Here is a 15,961-nt window from a genome sequence, read left to right on the forward strand (position 1 = left end):
TTTCTATAATGGATTGTTGCCACACACTAGGCAGACACTTGATTCTAGCTCCGGGGGACTTTTAGGTAATCGACGCCCACACGAAATATATAATCAAATTGAGGAAATTGCTCAAACCAATTTTCAATGGCACACCCCCCGGGGAAATAAGTCTATCGCCCCGGGCGCCCATAAGGTCGATGAAAGCACTTCTTTACAAGCCCAAATCGAGGCTCTTTCTTCAAAGATAAAAAAATTGGAAATGACAAAAACAGTCTCGGTTATGGCTTGTGAAGGGTGTGGTGGGTCACATGAAAATTGGAGTTGCATGAAAGAAACAGACGATCAACAAGAAATGGTAAACTACATTGATAATAGACCTAGGCCGTCGGGTCCTCCAACGGGAACTTACAACCAAGGATGGCGAAACCACCCAAACCTTGGTTGGAGGGAACCCGGCAATAGTAGTAACCAACAAACCCAACGAACAAACTTTCAGCAACCAAGAAATGAGTCACAAAATTTCACTCAACAACAAGGTGGACGAGAAAGGCTCGAAGATACTATATCTCGCCTCGTCTCTGACACAGATAAGAAAAACTCGGAAAGATTTCTACAATTAGAATCTAATTTTAGAAATCAACAAGCTAGCATTCAAAACATAGAAAAACAATTAAATCAAATAGCTCAAAATTTTTCCGAGAGACCGCAAGGCGCATTACCTAGCAATACCGAAACAAACCCAAAGGCGCAAGTTCACCTCATCACACTACGAAACCGCACCGTAGGGCCTGCAGAAGTACCACCGCCAACGGAAGAAACAGTACCGACACCTCTGCAGGAGAAGAACTCTCCTCCATCACCAGAGCCGACCAAGGCTCCTCGAGTTCCGTACCCCGGTAGGTTAATTCGTCAAAAGACAAATGAGCAATTCGCAAAATTCGAAAGTCTGTTAAAACAATTGCACGTCAATATTCCTTTTATCGAAGTCCTAACCCAAATGCCCAAATACTCTAAATTCATGAGGGACTTCCTTACGCATAAGAGAAAAATTGAAAATTTGCAATTAGTTAATTTAGGCGAAGAATGCTCTGCCCTCGTGCTCAATAAACTTCCCCAAAAGAAAATCGATCCCGGAAGCTTCACGATTCCATGCTCAATAGGGGAATCGCCCGTTCGCAATGCCTTAGCCGACCTAGGAGCTAGCATTAACCTCATGCCCTCGTCAATGTTCAAAAGGCTCGGCTTGGGAACCACGAGCCCTACAAAAATGAGCATACAACTCGCTGATCGATCCGTCAAATTCCCACAAGGTGTCATCGAGAATGTCTTGGTAAAGGTAAGCAGATTCGTTTATCCAGCTGACTTTGTCATACTCGATATGGAGGAAGACACCGAGGTCCCCCTTATACTAGGGAGACCCTTCCTTGCCACAGCCCAAGCAGTGGTGGATATGAATGACGGGACACTCACCTTGAGGTATGGGGATGATGAAGTGAAATTCGGAGTTGGGAAGAGAATAGAAGATGACGACCCGGTCAATTACATGAAGGTTATTGATTCGAGCTTGGATGCTGCTCTCCGACGGTGTAACATGGGACGCCAAGCATCCCACTTAGAAAATATATAACCTCGAATCGGGTCTAGCCAAGGACCCTTATAAACGTGGCGCACCACGGAGGCATTCCGCGGAACTATCCTTAGTTTAGTTTAATCTTTTAGTCTTATTTTGCAGAATAAAACACACTCATGGTGGTAATGGATGAAAAAGGGAACGAGAAAAATGGAACCATGCACGAAGAACAGAGCAACCCGACACAAATCTCCATCACAGAAGGCTCAACACGGGCCGTGCCCAACCAACACGGCCCCGTGCTGAGCCACCTGCAGGAAAACACCCAGTTCAGGTAACTGGACACGGGCCGTGTTCAGCGGACACGCCCCCGTGTCCAGGCTTCTGTTTAAATTCTCTAATTTTTGTTACTGGCACTTGACCACGGGGCCGTGCCCGGTCACCACGAGGCCGTGTCCAGGATGCCAGTAACAAAAATCTTTGCTTTTTAAACCACTTTTACACATTCTAATCAACCAAAAAACCTTATTTTTGGACACATTGAGGACAATGTGTAATTTAAGTGTGGGGGGGGATGCTAAAACCTTGAATTTTGCAAATCCTAAATACAAGCCTTACACAAAACTCTATTGGAACCGCTAAACACCCCAAATTTTTTTCAAAAACTTTTTCAATTTTTTTTATTATTTACTTGTCTTAGTTTAAGTTGGGAATAACAAGTTCTAAAAAGGTTATATTTTTACAAGTTTACAACCGATGGCGTCGTGATAACAAAGAACCAACATGAGAAAATTATGAAACGACATAACAAGTCTAGTTAAAAATTCGATTATATATACTTGATCACATTAAAAACCCATTCCCACAAAAGTGAGTTTTGAGCCTTTATTGAGCATAAAAATATACATATTTAGACTAAATGCTCATTTTTCGTTTCTTGTGTGAATAGCCGCTTGGTTCTTACAAATCTAGAACTTGCCACAACAATACATTCCCGGTCCTTACCAACTTAAACCCAAGTAAGTAAGTGATGGAGGCATTAGGACTAACCATTTTTTTTTCAAAACCATTATTTTTCATTTTTTTTTATCACCTACCCAAAATCCCCCTAGATAGCCCCTTTGAGCCTAAACCTTTCATTTCATTACCCCAAAAACCCTTTTTTACCCACCAAAAAAAAAACCTTTTTTATTTTTCACCCTTTATTTTAGTAATAAGCTCGGTTTTTCGTAAAAACTCACCTTTTTATGTGATTGGAAAAAAAAAAGCACAACAATGATGAAATCAAAAACAAACAAAAGCTATATAAAAGCTTGTTTGGAGAAATACTTCAAAATAAAAAGTCACTAAAAACAAGGTATTTCACGAAAACCGAAGCTTTTTACGATTTTCGCCCTTTTTACTAACCACTAACCCAACCACCCACCTTTAACCCAAGCCTAACCCTTCACCCCAAAAGTCTTCTTGATATTTACAAAGGTAAAAAGTTAAAAAGGAGGAGGATTGATTGCTTGGCAAGCCTATGGAAGGCGTAAGTTCCATGCCGCTCTCGAGTGATTCACTAAAAATATACACCTTCGGCCGAGTGTTGAGTGATCCCCCGTGAGGTATGTGAACTTGTATATAAATGGAATTTTAATAAGGCATGCTATGCCCAGATAAGTAATTTATCTTATGAAACGTTCAAAATAAATCATAACGAATAGGATTGTAAATAAATAAAAATAAAACTTACAAAGACCTTGGATTCCCGACACTCTAGGACAAGCTAAAAACTTTCTCTTCTACCTATTCCATTTGGGAGTGTAAGCCACATTTAAAGAGTTTTGCTTGAGGACAAGCAAAAGTTCAAGTGTGGGGGTATTTGATGTGTGTAAAATGCAACATATAAATCACATCAATTAAGGCATAAAACTAACCCTTTTTAAGTACTAATGTTGGAAAAAGAGTGTTTTTGTCTTCCTTTTGTATTTTCAGGATGAAATGAGCTCAAAATCACAAAAGAAGCAAAAAGACAACTAATTCTAGCATAAATACAAGAAAAGGAACAAAAGTAGACTGCCCGGACCCTCAACGGCACCTCCCAAGGCAAAGAAAAGAAAACAGAGACTGAACACGCCCCGTGTCCAGCGAACACGGGGGCGTGCCCAGGAAGCAGCAGAAAAGACAAACCAGTAGAAGCTTCCATTGCCCACCACGGGGCCGTGTCCAGCGGGCACGGGGGCGTGGTGAAAGTACAGCAGGCGCATTAATTGTAATTGCGAATTACAATTAATGAAGAGAGAGAATGTCAGACGGGCACGGGGGCGTGTCCAGCGGACACGGGGCCGTGCCCAGCCTTCTGTTCAGCCTATAAATAGGGGTGCTTGGCTTCATTCCATTTCATCCCTTGGCACACCACCTCTCTCACACTTCATCCACCACCCACCACCACCATAACACCATCATCCACCACCATCATCCATTGTCCATCGTAGAGTGTGTGAGTCGTCTCGGGATCCAAGATTGATCGTAAGAGTTCTTGACAATCAAGGCCATGTTTGCCTAAGTCTCTTACATCACTTGGTGAAGACAAGTGTTTAGTATAATACTTTTTATTTTTAATCTTTTGCACTTTTTATTTGGTTTTGTATTAATGACTTTAATAACTAGTTACTTATGTTGAAGGTGATCTTTCCTTATCGTTTGTCCGTGGTGTCTTGGCGTTATTTTACTGTCTATATAAAATAAAAGATTTTCACCATTCATATCTCCACGGTCTATATGGAGGTATGTTGGCTACCTGGTCGGGGGTTAAGGGAACGGTTTGGTAAGGGTCTTGCCCTTGTTCAGCGTTTAGAGGTCCTGCTTGGGACCTGGGTCAAATTTAGTAGGATCTCCTTCAATGCCCATAGGTATTGGATGGCGGGGATCCAAACTCTTTGACCCCCTCATAAGTTAACTACTATTAATACTATAACCCGGCTATTTAGGACTGTATCCCTGCTGACTCAGACTACTTAGCCGAGGGTAACGTCACCGCCGAAAGCGGGGCCTACCACAATTTGCATTAATAACTTAATTCATTATCTTTCAATAATCCGACCCTTTAGGATTGTATCCTTGCTGACTCAAACTACTGGGTTGAGGGTAACGTCGCCTTCAAAAGAGGGGCCTACTACAATAACTAAGATAATCTCTTAAACAAGTGCAAAAGTGCGAAAATAATCAAAGGTTATACTAACACACGTGTCGGATCCAAGTGATTCATCTTGTCTATCTGTTTTTATTTTATTTTATTTTTCAGCATTTAGTTAGTTTTTATTTTTCTTAGTTTAAAACATTTTTCTCACTTTTTGATTTGGTTAGACGTTGAGGATAAACCGGTATTAAAAGCTCTTGTGTCCTTGGACGACCTCGGTATCTTACCAACACTATACTACGTCCACGATGGGTGCACTTGCCCATATGTGTGTTTAGTGTTAGTAAATATCGTGTTTTATAAATTTAAAACTTGGCTAAAAGTGTAAAAAGGGGCTTAAATATACATCTAAAATATATACACACCGACATGCATCAGAAGCCTTTCATCATCTTGATCTGTCAGACATGCTTTACTCTCAGCTGAAATATATTTGTCCCAACTGAATTCTTTTGACGATGCGGCAGGGGACGATTTATAACGCGATACTCGTCTAGTTCGTTTATTAATTCTCTCGTGATATATTGTATAATAGTTTTGTTAATTTTGTTATTCGTATATTACAATTTATAAGTTATAAATCTCTAGATAAATCCTTTGTACATGAACTTTGTTCTTTTGGATTTATAAACCAACAAAATAAATGCAGCTTTAAAAATTTATTTATTAATAAAAACAATAACTTTGAAGCAACACATGCATTGAACGCACAATGGTTATGTAATAGGTGAATACCTAGAAGTAGTAAATGGTTACGGCCTCTCAAAAAATTCAATATGCCCCAAAAAAATTATGTAACTATTCCAACATATCTAATATTTCATTTCAGTTATAGTTAAAAATTCAGAGAAGGATATGAAAAACAAACGTATTGAGGTCAACCCATCCCATCCCGACTCAATCAAGCCCATAGATAGTTAGTACTTTTATTAGTCTTGAGCTTATAGCACATTTACACATGTTTTGATATGTTGTTCCCCTAAATAATCCATAAGACTAAAGATTGTCACATTTCTGTTCATTTGGGTAAGGGGCTGTTTGGCAACATCTGAATGGTTAAGTGCTGAATCAATAGTAAGAGGCCTGAACCAGTAAGAGGTCTGAACCATTAAGAGCCTGTATAATGCTTAACCGTTCAGAGGCAAATGTCTGACAAATTCAGATTAGAGGTCTTAACCATTAGACTCTGTATAATGCTTAACCATTCAGAGGCGAATGTTTGAACCATTCAGACATCTGCTCGTGAAACAAACAGTCTGAATCATTAAGTGTTGAACCAATAAGAGGTCTGAACCATTAAGAGTCTCATTAAAAGGTAAACAAACAGCCCCTAAATACTATTTAGTATTTACAAAATTTAATATTGCAACTCGCATGAGTCAACGTGGAAGAAATAGTTGCACAACTAAAAATAGTACAGTTTTACCCACAAATCTTGAGAACGTGCTGATGAAATATGTGTTGTTAACTATCATTCTTTTACTTTAAGACAATGTGTATTGAGACACTAACATAAAGCCCCTATAAAGCCCCAAATACCACTACGAAGGGTTTTATGAGACAAAAAAATGGGGGAGACGCCATATATATAGCGCTAGGTATGGGGGATGTTTTCAAAGATTGGACCAATCACAAACAAGCAAGGTTTTTATAACTAATTAATAAAATTGAAAATTAATAATTAGGTAATTATGTGTAGGGGCTTTATAACTACGGGCTCTAGTGATATAACGCCCCATAAAGCCCCCGTGTGACGTGACATGACACGTGTCGTATAACGTCTCACAAGAGGCTTTATGACTATGGATGACCTAAGAAAAATGAAATTAAGTTTTACATACATCAATTCCATCAGGAAAGCAATGCTAAAAGAGACCCGGTCTAGGTCGTCTAGTAACATCTTTTATAGCATTCATCAAAATGCAGTTACAAGTATAGAAAATAAAAGACCTATAAAAATATTTAAAAAATACTAATCATAGAACTCGAATAAGGGAATGTATTTAAATATAAACCCATTTCACTTTGGGTAATTTTAAGCTCTTATTTTAACTCAGTTAAGATAAAATTTTCTAGCTTCATATTTTTAACCATATATCCAGATATAAAACAACCCAATATAAACGGGTCAAAATTTGTTACACCATAAAGTGAAAATTATAAGGAACAATACCTCTTTAGAATCTTTGAAACCGACTCTCAGTCTAGACCACATTTATACTACTAGACTACAAGATTATAAAATAAATGACAATTTGTAAACGAAAGAATGTAAAAGTGGTACGATCATGTGTACATAGCATAAACCATATATGGTTAAAAAGAAAATGAGAAAGTTATTATATACCAATGTTATGTGTTTTGATAAAAACATTAGATGATGTGGTTATACGATTTTTATAGTTCGCTATGTAAATTTAAATTTTTATTTAATGTATAAAGATAAAATAATCACAAATCATGAGTTATAAAAGTTTTGCGAATATTTTGTAGTTTGTGATATACAAAAGTCAATAATGTAACCGAATAGATTATACTAGTTTTGTGCATTTTAGTATGTAATATAACTAATATTTACATTTTATATTATATTAATTTTATGCATTTTGGTATATTAGGTTTTATATTAATCTTACGTTAACATTCATAAAATACACAATTTAACTACAATTAATATACTTTATAAAACCATATTCCCAAAATACTTTATTTAAATACAATTAATATTCGACTAAAACTCAAGTGGATAACATGTTTTAAACTATAGAGACTCAAAGAAACGAATAATTGGGCATTATGTTAGTTTGGTTAACTGGGTTAGTTATACTGACTCAAGTTGTAGTGCTTCTACAAGACATAGGACTCAACAAACAAAATTTTTAAAATGAGGACGTAAGTTGACACCGAGTTCTTTCCTAAAGGACGGAAATTGCAGTTTACAAATTCTAATATTCTCATTATACTCCTTTTTTTTTAACTTTAAACCTTACTATTCTTGTTAAAGATTTAAAAATAGATGTATTTAATTAATGTTATGTTTTTAAGAAAATTTCTCAACTCAGTTTTGTTATTACACTTGTTTATAAATTATAATAAAGACTTGTAACATAATATTTATAATAATGACTAACTTAACCTTTAAATTAAGGTAAATAAGATTATATTATGTATTCAAAATAAGATTACCTAGTTATAAATAGTGAAAAAGAAAGAAAAATCAAGTAATAGAATCAAAATTCAAAACACCATAAGCACCCTCCATGTAACAAGTTTACCAACTCGCGTATACAATATCAAGAAACATGCATTCCATTCCACAATCCACAAAACCAATCATACAAAAACCACCAGGGGCAATATCGTCATTACAACAACAGCACGTGACCAACATGAAAACAACGACGACGCATCGGAAGATTCCGTTTTATCAAACTGCAACGAATCGACGGCTAACGGCATATTCAACTGGTCCGGACTACACTTAGACTCATGAGAAGGGTGCGCAGTGTACATGATGGCGCGCAATACAGCAGAAACCGTCGGTATGTACGCCGTCTTGTTACGTGCTAGCAGCCACGTCAGTCCCATCAACTGACAGTCTAAATTCAACATCTTACTCCTCCGGTCATCTTTTATTGTTCCATTTTTACCCTCCCCATTTAGCTGCAACAACAATAAAATATTCAAAATAAAAAAAAAAAGTGTATGAAGGATGTCTCTCAGTTTACAATTTACACAACGGTCAACAAACCTTCTCCAACGCAGTCAAACACTTGGTGCAGCCGGAATAAGAAGAGTTCCGGCAGTTCTTCTCTAGGTTTTTCACCGCCGCAGTCGGCGTCGCGTTACGAGACGAAGTCGACAGGTTAAACGCCGCCGGACAGCTGAGCGAACCGATGTGGTGGAGGCGGATGCCGCAAAAGCATAAAACGGCGTCGCATGACGCGTTAGGTTGAGGAATGTGAATATTCCGCTTCTGTAACGAGCTTTGTAACGAATTGACGCATTTCTGAGAGTCGTCAGGCATCACCGGCATCGTTTCTAAGGATGTTGAGTTCAAGGATTTCAATTCCAGTGCCGATCGAGCGTGTGCGGCGAACAGCCACGCGGCGAGAACGGGGCAGCAGCGGCTCCAGTCGAGGTTACGGCCGCAAGCGGCGTTAACGCCACCGAAGAGCTCAGCGGATAAATCTAGGCGGCAGGTCGGAGCGGCGGTTTGGACGGGAAAGGAGGGGACGGTGTTTGGAGAAGAGGAATCTGGGGGTTTGAGAGGTTGAACAGGCTGAGAGAGTAAGCCTGAAAAGGATGGGTGAAACTGAAAACAAGTGAAGAAGAGGAGGAGAATGAGAGTCACGGGATGCAGCATGGTATAGGATGGTAGGGTAGGGTTTGAACTTTGAAGATTCAGAAGATCTTCATGAGAAAGGTGTGATGATATATTAACAACGAAAGTGAAGGGATTCGTGCGAACAGAGAGGGTGTCTGAAAAGGATTTGGATGTTTGTGGGTTGGGGTCTTTCTCTTTTGCCTTTTTGTACACTTTGCATATATAATAATATATAAGTTTTTATATAAAGAGGAATTTTAATAATATCTTATTTTTATTTTTTAACTTTAAAGTAATTGAAACTTTAACTTTATTTAGTATAAAGATTATCTTGTTAAAATGACAAGTTTAAAAATTAAGTTAAAAGTTGAAGACACTTCAGTCGAATCTAACTTAAGTTAGAGTTCGTTTGCTTTAAAAAAAAAAAACTCAAGAGTAAACTGTCATTTTGATCCTTGTGGTTTGGGCACTTTTACCATTTTAGTCCAAATTTAAACTTTTTAAGTCTAAGTCTTTGTGGTTTCACTTTTATTGCCATTTTAGTCCAAAATCCAAAAACCCCTTATTTTGACTGTTGGAAGCTGATTGTTTTATCCTTTTGTTCAGGGGCATTTTGATTATTTTAATTTTATTATAACATATTAATATCTAAAACACATGGCAGACCAACATCTTCTTCAAAGTTCAAACATAAACCCACCCAAACCACAAACCCTACCTTTCACAAACCGGATCTTCCCCAAACAATGACCACTCATCACCTCATCATTAACAACAACCATTTCACTCAATGGCCGATCAATCCAAAACCGTTAGTAACGGTTGGTCCCGCTTTGATTTCATGGTTTAGGTTCATTTGGCCTTTATATAATATGTCCTAAATAAGATATGACATATGTAAGTAAGTTTGATCCAAATCTGTAGAATTGAACAAGTTGTAAAACACAAGATGTTAGAAAGAGTAGTAAAGCTAATTAGTTTAGTTTTAGGAAAAATGGGTGCGGCATTTTGATCAAAGGCGTACCCACCTATTGCCCAAGGTTGGGGGCGCACCCCTGGAAAAAAAATAATTTTAGTGCTAAATTTCTGGTAAAATACCAAGAATTATAATACGAAAGTAATACGAAAGTAATACCAAAATTCCAAGAAAACAAATATATAATTTATACCCAAATTTTGGATAAACCGAACACGAACATATGAACTACACATATATATTCCGGAAATAGATATATAATTTGACAAACAAGTTGAACGGTATTTTGGGAACCGAAAGAACGGAAATTACAATTTTTACAAGTGTTACAAAAATATATCATATTTTTGTCAAATAGAAAATACATTATTTTTTAGTGGAGAAAAATAAATATATATTTTCTTGAACAATTACAAGATATACTATTTTTGGAGAAAACATATATATTTTCTTAAACAAATTAAGAATATATTATTCTTGGGGTGAAAAATGGATTTATATATATTTTCTAAATTAATCTTGAAAATATATTATTTTTGAGGTTTATATGAAAATATAAGTATTTTTGCCAAGGAAGTATTATAACAATTTTCCATAAAAGTTTTCTTAAAATATATATATTTTAAGAATACAAATTGGGGATTTTATTAGTTAAAAATAATATTCCAGAAAATGTAAATACAAAAATTAAGTATATGAATACTTAATAAATACAAGAAAATACGTATTCTCGTACGTACGAATACATACCGGAATACACCACAAATACTTGGCAAAATACACAAGGATAATTATACCCATGCTTGGGAAATATTTATGTGAAAAATACATAATGAACTAAGTTGGGAATTTATTGTTTTAACAATATTTCAAATAATGAGATGAATAAAATTTAACTTAAAATATTATTATTTTAACTAATAATTATATACTTTGAAATATTATAACAACATCAATAATGTAACTCAATAAATACCAAGGTTTCCAAAACAAGTCTTAATGAACAACTTAGACAAAGAGTCGTTACATGACCTAAACGTCTAATAAAACATGGTACGTGTGTAGGTAGTTGTACGACTCATAGAAGGACCTTTGAGCATACGAGATAGCAGGACGCAAACTTGTGAGTTCATGTCCCCCTTTTCTTTTAACTGTTTTCGGATTTATAACTCTCGGGGATGAAATACATGTTACATATGTTTCAATGGTATGATTTGGCCATGAAATGAACTATTAGATCTTGTGAGCATAGGCTAAAACTGAAATGCCAATAACTCTCATAAGAAACATGGACAAAGGTTAGATCTAACGTGTCACACCCTGACTTTTGCGGAAGCGTGGTTATTTGGTGTGACTTCTTAATACCATAGCATTCAATCATAACAACGATATATGATAAAAACCAAAAGATACTCATCCATTAATTTAGTTTCGAAAATACCACACCATTCTTGTTTGAAAACATCGACACCCAAATTAAGTTACAAACCATAACATGTTTAAATGAGTTCACAAGGACTCGACAAAAGAACTTAAACAAACCCGAGCTTAGGAACATGTATCTCGTCCAGGAGTAGGATACATCCCTTAAACTCTACGACCACGGATGACATCTTTTATTTAAACGTAGCTTGAAGACACATGCACACACCTGCCAGATCCACTAGTTCCTTGAAATACATGTAATTTAAAAATATCAACAAAAGTTGAGCGAGTTCATGTGTTTGTATAAGTATGTATAAACCTTTGTAAACAGTGTATGTATGTATGTATGTCCTGGTATGAAAGCAAACAAGGAAAAGATCACCAATGGTTTGCAAGGCCACTAATATGTGTGGCAGTGTAGGAAGACTCAAACCTAGCAAAGTTGTACCAGGCTTCTGGCTGGAAGACATAGTCACCCTATGGGCCACCCTGGTCCTCATGGATGAGGGCTCGCTACACCCAAATAGATCTATCACTCATGCCCCTCGGTCCTGATACGAGGATTAATGGTCCCAAGTATCCGCCTACCCTATCACATGATCTATGGTTCTTTCCTAGGCTAATCATACCAATAGTATTCGTATGTAATCCCTTTTGTAACATGTATTTCACCCCCGAAGTTAATAAACAAAACAGTTTAAAGAAAAGGGAGACATGAACTCATAGTATTGCGTCTTCAGAACTAGTAACTTCGATCTCGTCCGCAAACACGACTACCTACAATGTACTAGTGACTATTAGGCGGACGGGTCGTGCCTTTGGTTAGTATTGATGTTTTGGAGTTACGCTTCTAATGTTATTCCAAGTTGTATAATTATTTGTCAAAATAATTAATATTTCAACTTAAATTATATTTAGTCTTGGAATAATTGTTAAACAGTATTTCTGTATTAATACTTCTCAAGTATTTAATTTCGTATTTTTCTTCCCAAGGATGGGGTATTTTATACATATACCTTTCGTATTCTCGTATTTGTATTCTCAAAATAATATATTTTCAAGTCTCACTTTAGAAAATATATATAACTTATTTGTCAAAAATAATGTATCTCAAGAAAATATATATTTTTCTCAAATATCATATATCTTCTAATATTCTAGGAAAAATATATTTTTACTTTCCAAAAAATAATATATTTTTCTCCTTGTCAAAATATGATATAACTTTGTAATATGTTCAAAAATCATATTTTCACTTCTTTCGTTTCCAAAATAATATTTGCCAAAAATATACTTATAAGAGTATTTTTTTTCGGAATATTTTGTAAGTTACGTTTTTGCCTTCCGTTCCACAATATTAAGTGTGTAACTTATATATTTATTCCTTGTGATTTTTGGTATTATGTTATGTTATATTATTTTACCCTAAAATAATATAACTATTTCACAAAGTATACAAGTATTCACACAAGTGTCTTAATATATATATATATTCTAAATATATATATATTTACCCATTTATAAAACCAACCTCCAATATTTGTATTTTTGTTAATTATGGCAAGGTTTATATTGAAAACCATAGTTAAAATACACTAGTAAATATTTGTTAGAAAATATTTCTAAGTGTTTGTATTTTTAGAAAATTTTTGTCATAGTTTCCTTTGAAAATGGAGGTGTCCATGCTATTTAGCATATCATTTTCTTTTCAAAATCAACACACAATGATCAACAATCAACCCTAAACAATATTATACTTACCAAGTGCAAAAACTATACAATTTACATAACAACATGAACTTGATCTTTTCACAAAAAGTTGTAGTAACTTGGTAAAGTGTTTAGTGGGTTTAGTTACCCTTTAAAGTGTGTTTATTCCTTTGAAAATCTCATTCTTAAGGAAACTAGGTGTTTACAACTTGTAAACACATTTTCACAAAAAAGTTCATTTATTAGATCTTCTTGTTTCATAAGTGTTTATACACTTGTTTTTCCACTAAAAATAGTGTAGGTTTAAGTAAAAACCATGATCTTCCAAAAATCATATTTTAAACTTGGTTCTCTTGGAAAATCATTCATAAGTCTTGGATCTATAAGGTTACTAACTCACTTTGTTTATTATTTTACAAGAAATCTCTTCATTCATCAAGTTCATGTTCATACAAGAAGATGATCATCTTATGTTGTCACATAATCATCCTCTCACTTGCTAGATCATGTGTTTAATCACAATCTAGCAAGCTCTTTGTGATGATCAACATCACAATCTCAAGTAAACAACAATCAATTATCATACATATACTAAGCAACATCATTTCATCCATATTCCATCACATGTTAAGCTTTTGTTCAAGATTCAAGATTATGTCTTTTAGTGTTTTAGTGATTATCAACATACTACAACTTTTAACCAACTAAATATGAAGTAAACAAGGGTTACAAAGATCTTACTACTAGCTCTAAGATAGGGAAGAAATAAGATGAAAATGGAGTGGATAAAACCTTGTGTGAGTGGTCCTTCAAGATCATGAACACCGAGCTTCCTAAAACACCTTGTTACACCTTGAGATGACCTTGGATTGCATGAACTTGAAATGAAAACAATGGTGGTGGTGGTGGCTACCTTCGGCCGAGAGGAGGGAGAGGAAGAGAGTGAGAGGTGAAGTGTTTGTGTGTTGATGGTTATGATCCTCTAAGTCCTCTTATAAACTCATTTTAGTGTATTACCCATTGGTTAGTATGTTGGGATAGTACATAACACAATCTTCTCCTAAATCAAGAGAAGATTACAAGATATAGGCAAGATTATGGAGATCAAGGGTGGGCCACCCTTGAACCGTCCATGAGAAGGGGGGGTATAATGTAAGTTGAGATGATAAGTGGGTAATTAGTTGGAGGTTAAGTGTAATGTCTAGTGTTTTAAGTATATGATGCATTATATAGTGTGTTAAGGTGTTCGGGGACGATAACTAGCCAAGAAATAATAAAACAATGTTTTTAGCAATATTTTGGTGTTCCGGGAAATGTCCGGTTGTTCGGTTAGATACCGGTTCGTTAAAGTGTCAAGTTATTCCGTTTAGTGTTCTTTAAGTACCCTTTTGCGACACTTTTAATTCCCGACACTTAGGAAAGCATACAGGACCATTTTGCCATATTTTTGCATGTTACTAGTTTATTAAAATGCTGAATTTTGCTGAAATATGCAGAATTCTGCACTTTAAGTGGGTTTTTGGCACTTTCCGGCACTTAAACTATCACCTAGTGACGTAGTTCTATGGTCCTTACTTCCCTACACTCCATACTAGTGTAGTACCTTGTCTCTGGCCCATACGGGGTCTCAAAACATTATATGTCTATGTACTGACATTGTCAGCATATTTCTGAGCTATCCGCTAACGATGCTAACTGTGCTTTGTGCATCGTTTATGTCACTAAAGTTTATATGCAATAAATGACGTGACAATATGAAATGTGATGCACATGTATGTATGATACAGAAATCAGGAAGCAGTTTAAGTCATCAGTTGTAATTAAGCACAGTCATTAAGCACAAATTAATATTAATTAATTGTACGGATACCTATAATTATGAGGGTTTCCACATTCTCCCCCTGTTAAGAAAATTTCGTCCCGAAATTTTAGTTCTGCTACTAGATGCAGGGGTCTTGGGGAACAAATGTGGGTATTTGGCTTTCATGCGATCCTAATGCTCCCAAGTAAACTCTGGGCCGTGACGTGCATTCCATCAAACCTTGACGAGTTTGACACTACTCCTGCGTGTTTTGTTGACCTTCCAATCAGTGACCTCAACGGGTTCTTCAGTAAGGTGGACTGTGTCATCAATATGAACTTCGTCGGCAGGAATGACAACTGTTTCTTGAGCTGGATTCTTTTTCAGGTTAGATACATGAAATGTATCATGAACGCCATTTAGCTCTGCAGGTAGATCCAACTTGTAAGCTACCAGACCAATCCTTTTTAGGATTTTGAATGGTCCAATGTATCTTGTGTTCAACTTCCCACGCTTCCCAAAGCGTGCTACACCCTTCCAAGGTGAAACCTTTAACAAAACCATATCTCCTACCTCAAACTCTAGAGGTTTCCTTCTTCGCTCCGCATAACTCTTTTGGCGATCACGAGCCGCCTTGATGCGTTCTCGGATCTGGAAAATCTTGTCAGTCGTTTCTTGGACCAATTCCGGACCAACAAGCTGTCTATCACCCGCGTCTGCCTAGCATAACAGTGATCGACACTTACGCCCATAGAGGGCTTCAAACGGTGCGGCTTGAATGCTTGCATGATAACTGTTGTTGTACGAGAATTCTACCAAGGGTAAGTGAGTGTCCCAACTACCACCCAAATCCATTACGCAAGCTCGTAACATGTCTTCCAACGTTTGAATCGTTCGTTCACTCTGTCTGTCTGTCTGCGGATGAAAGGCAATACTCAGATTCAACTGAGAACCAAATACTTCTTGGAAGGACTGCCAAATCCTTGACA

The 15,961-nt window shown here is 36.3% G+C and overlaps 1 protein-coding gene across 1 annotated transcript; it reads right to left on the minus strand.

The window, feature by feature from the left end:
- Nucleotides 1-7,960: 7,960 nt before the first annotated feature.
- LOC110885288 (uncharacterized GPI-anchored protein At4g28100) lies at nt 7,961-9,243 on the minus strand. The gene is made up of 2 exons (XM_022132968.2): nt 8,485-9,243; nt 7,961-8,396 (listed from the first exon to the last, which is right to left on the minus strand). Exons 1-2 carry the CDS (start codon nt 9,097-9,099, stop codon nt 8,067-8,069), a joined length of 945 nt encoding a protein of 314 aa, XP_021988660.1. The 5' UTR covers nt 9,100-9,243; the 3' UTR covers nt 7,961-8,066.
- Between the last annotated feature and the right edge of the window lie 6,718 nt (nt 9,244-15,961).

This window comes from Helianthus annuus, chromosome 10 (assembly GCF_002127325.2).
Source record: "Helianthus annuus cultivar XRQ/B chromosome 10, HanXRQr2.0-SUNRISE, whole genome shotgun sequence".
In the NCBI taxonomy this organism is placed as follows: Eukaryota; Viridiplantae; Streptophyta; class Magnoliopsida; order Asterales; family Asteraceae; genus Helianthus; species Helianthus annuus.

Excerpts from the sequence above, each read along its gene's own strand:
- LOC110885288 (XM_022132968.2), bottom strand. The coding sequence starts at position 9,099 with ATGCTGCATCCCGTGACTCTCATTCTCCTCCTCTTCTTCACTTGTTTT. Across the intron at positions 8,397-8,484 it reads GTTTGACTGCGTTGGAGAAG|CTAAATGGGGAGGGTAAAAA; the intron begins GTTTGTTGACCG and ends TTGTTGTTGCAG.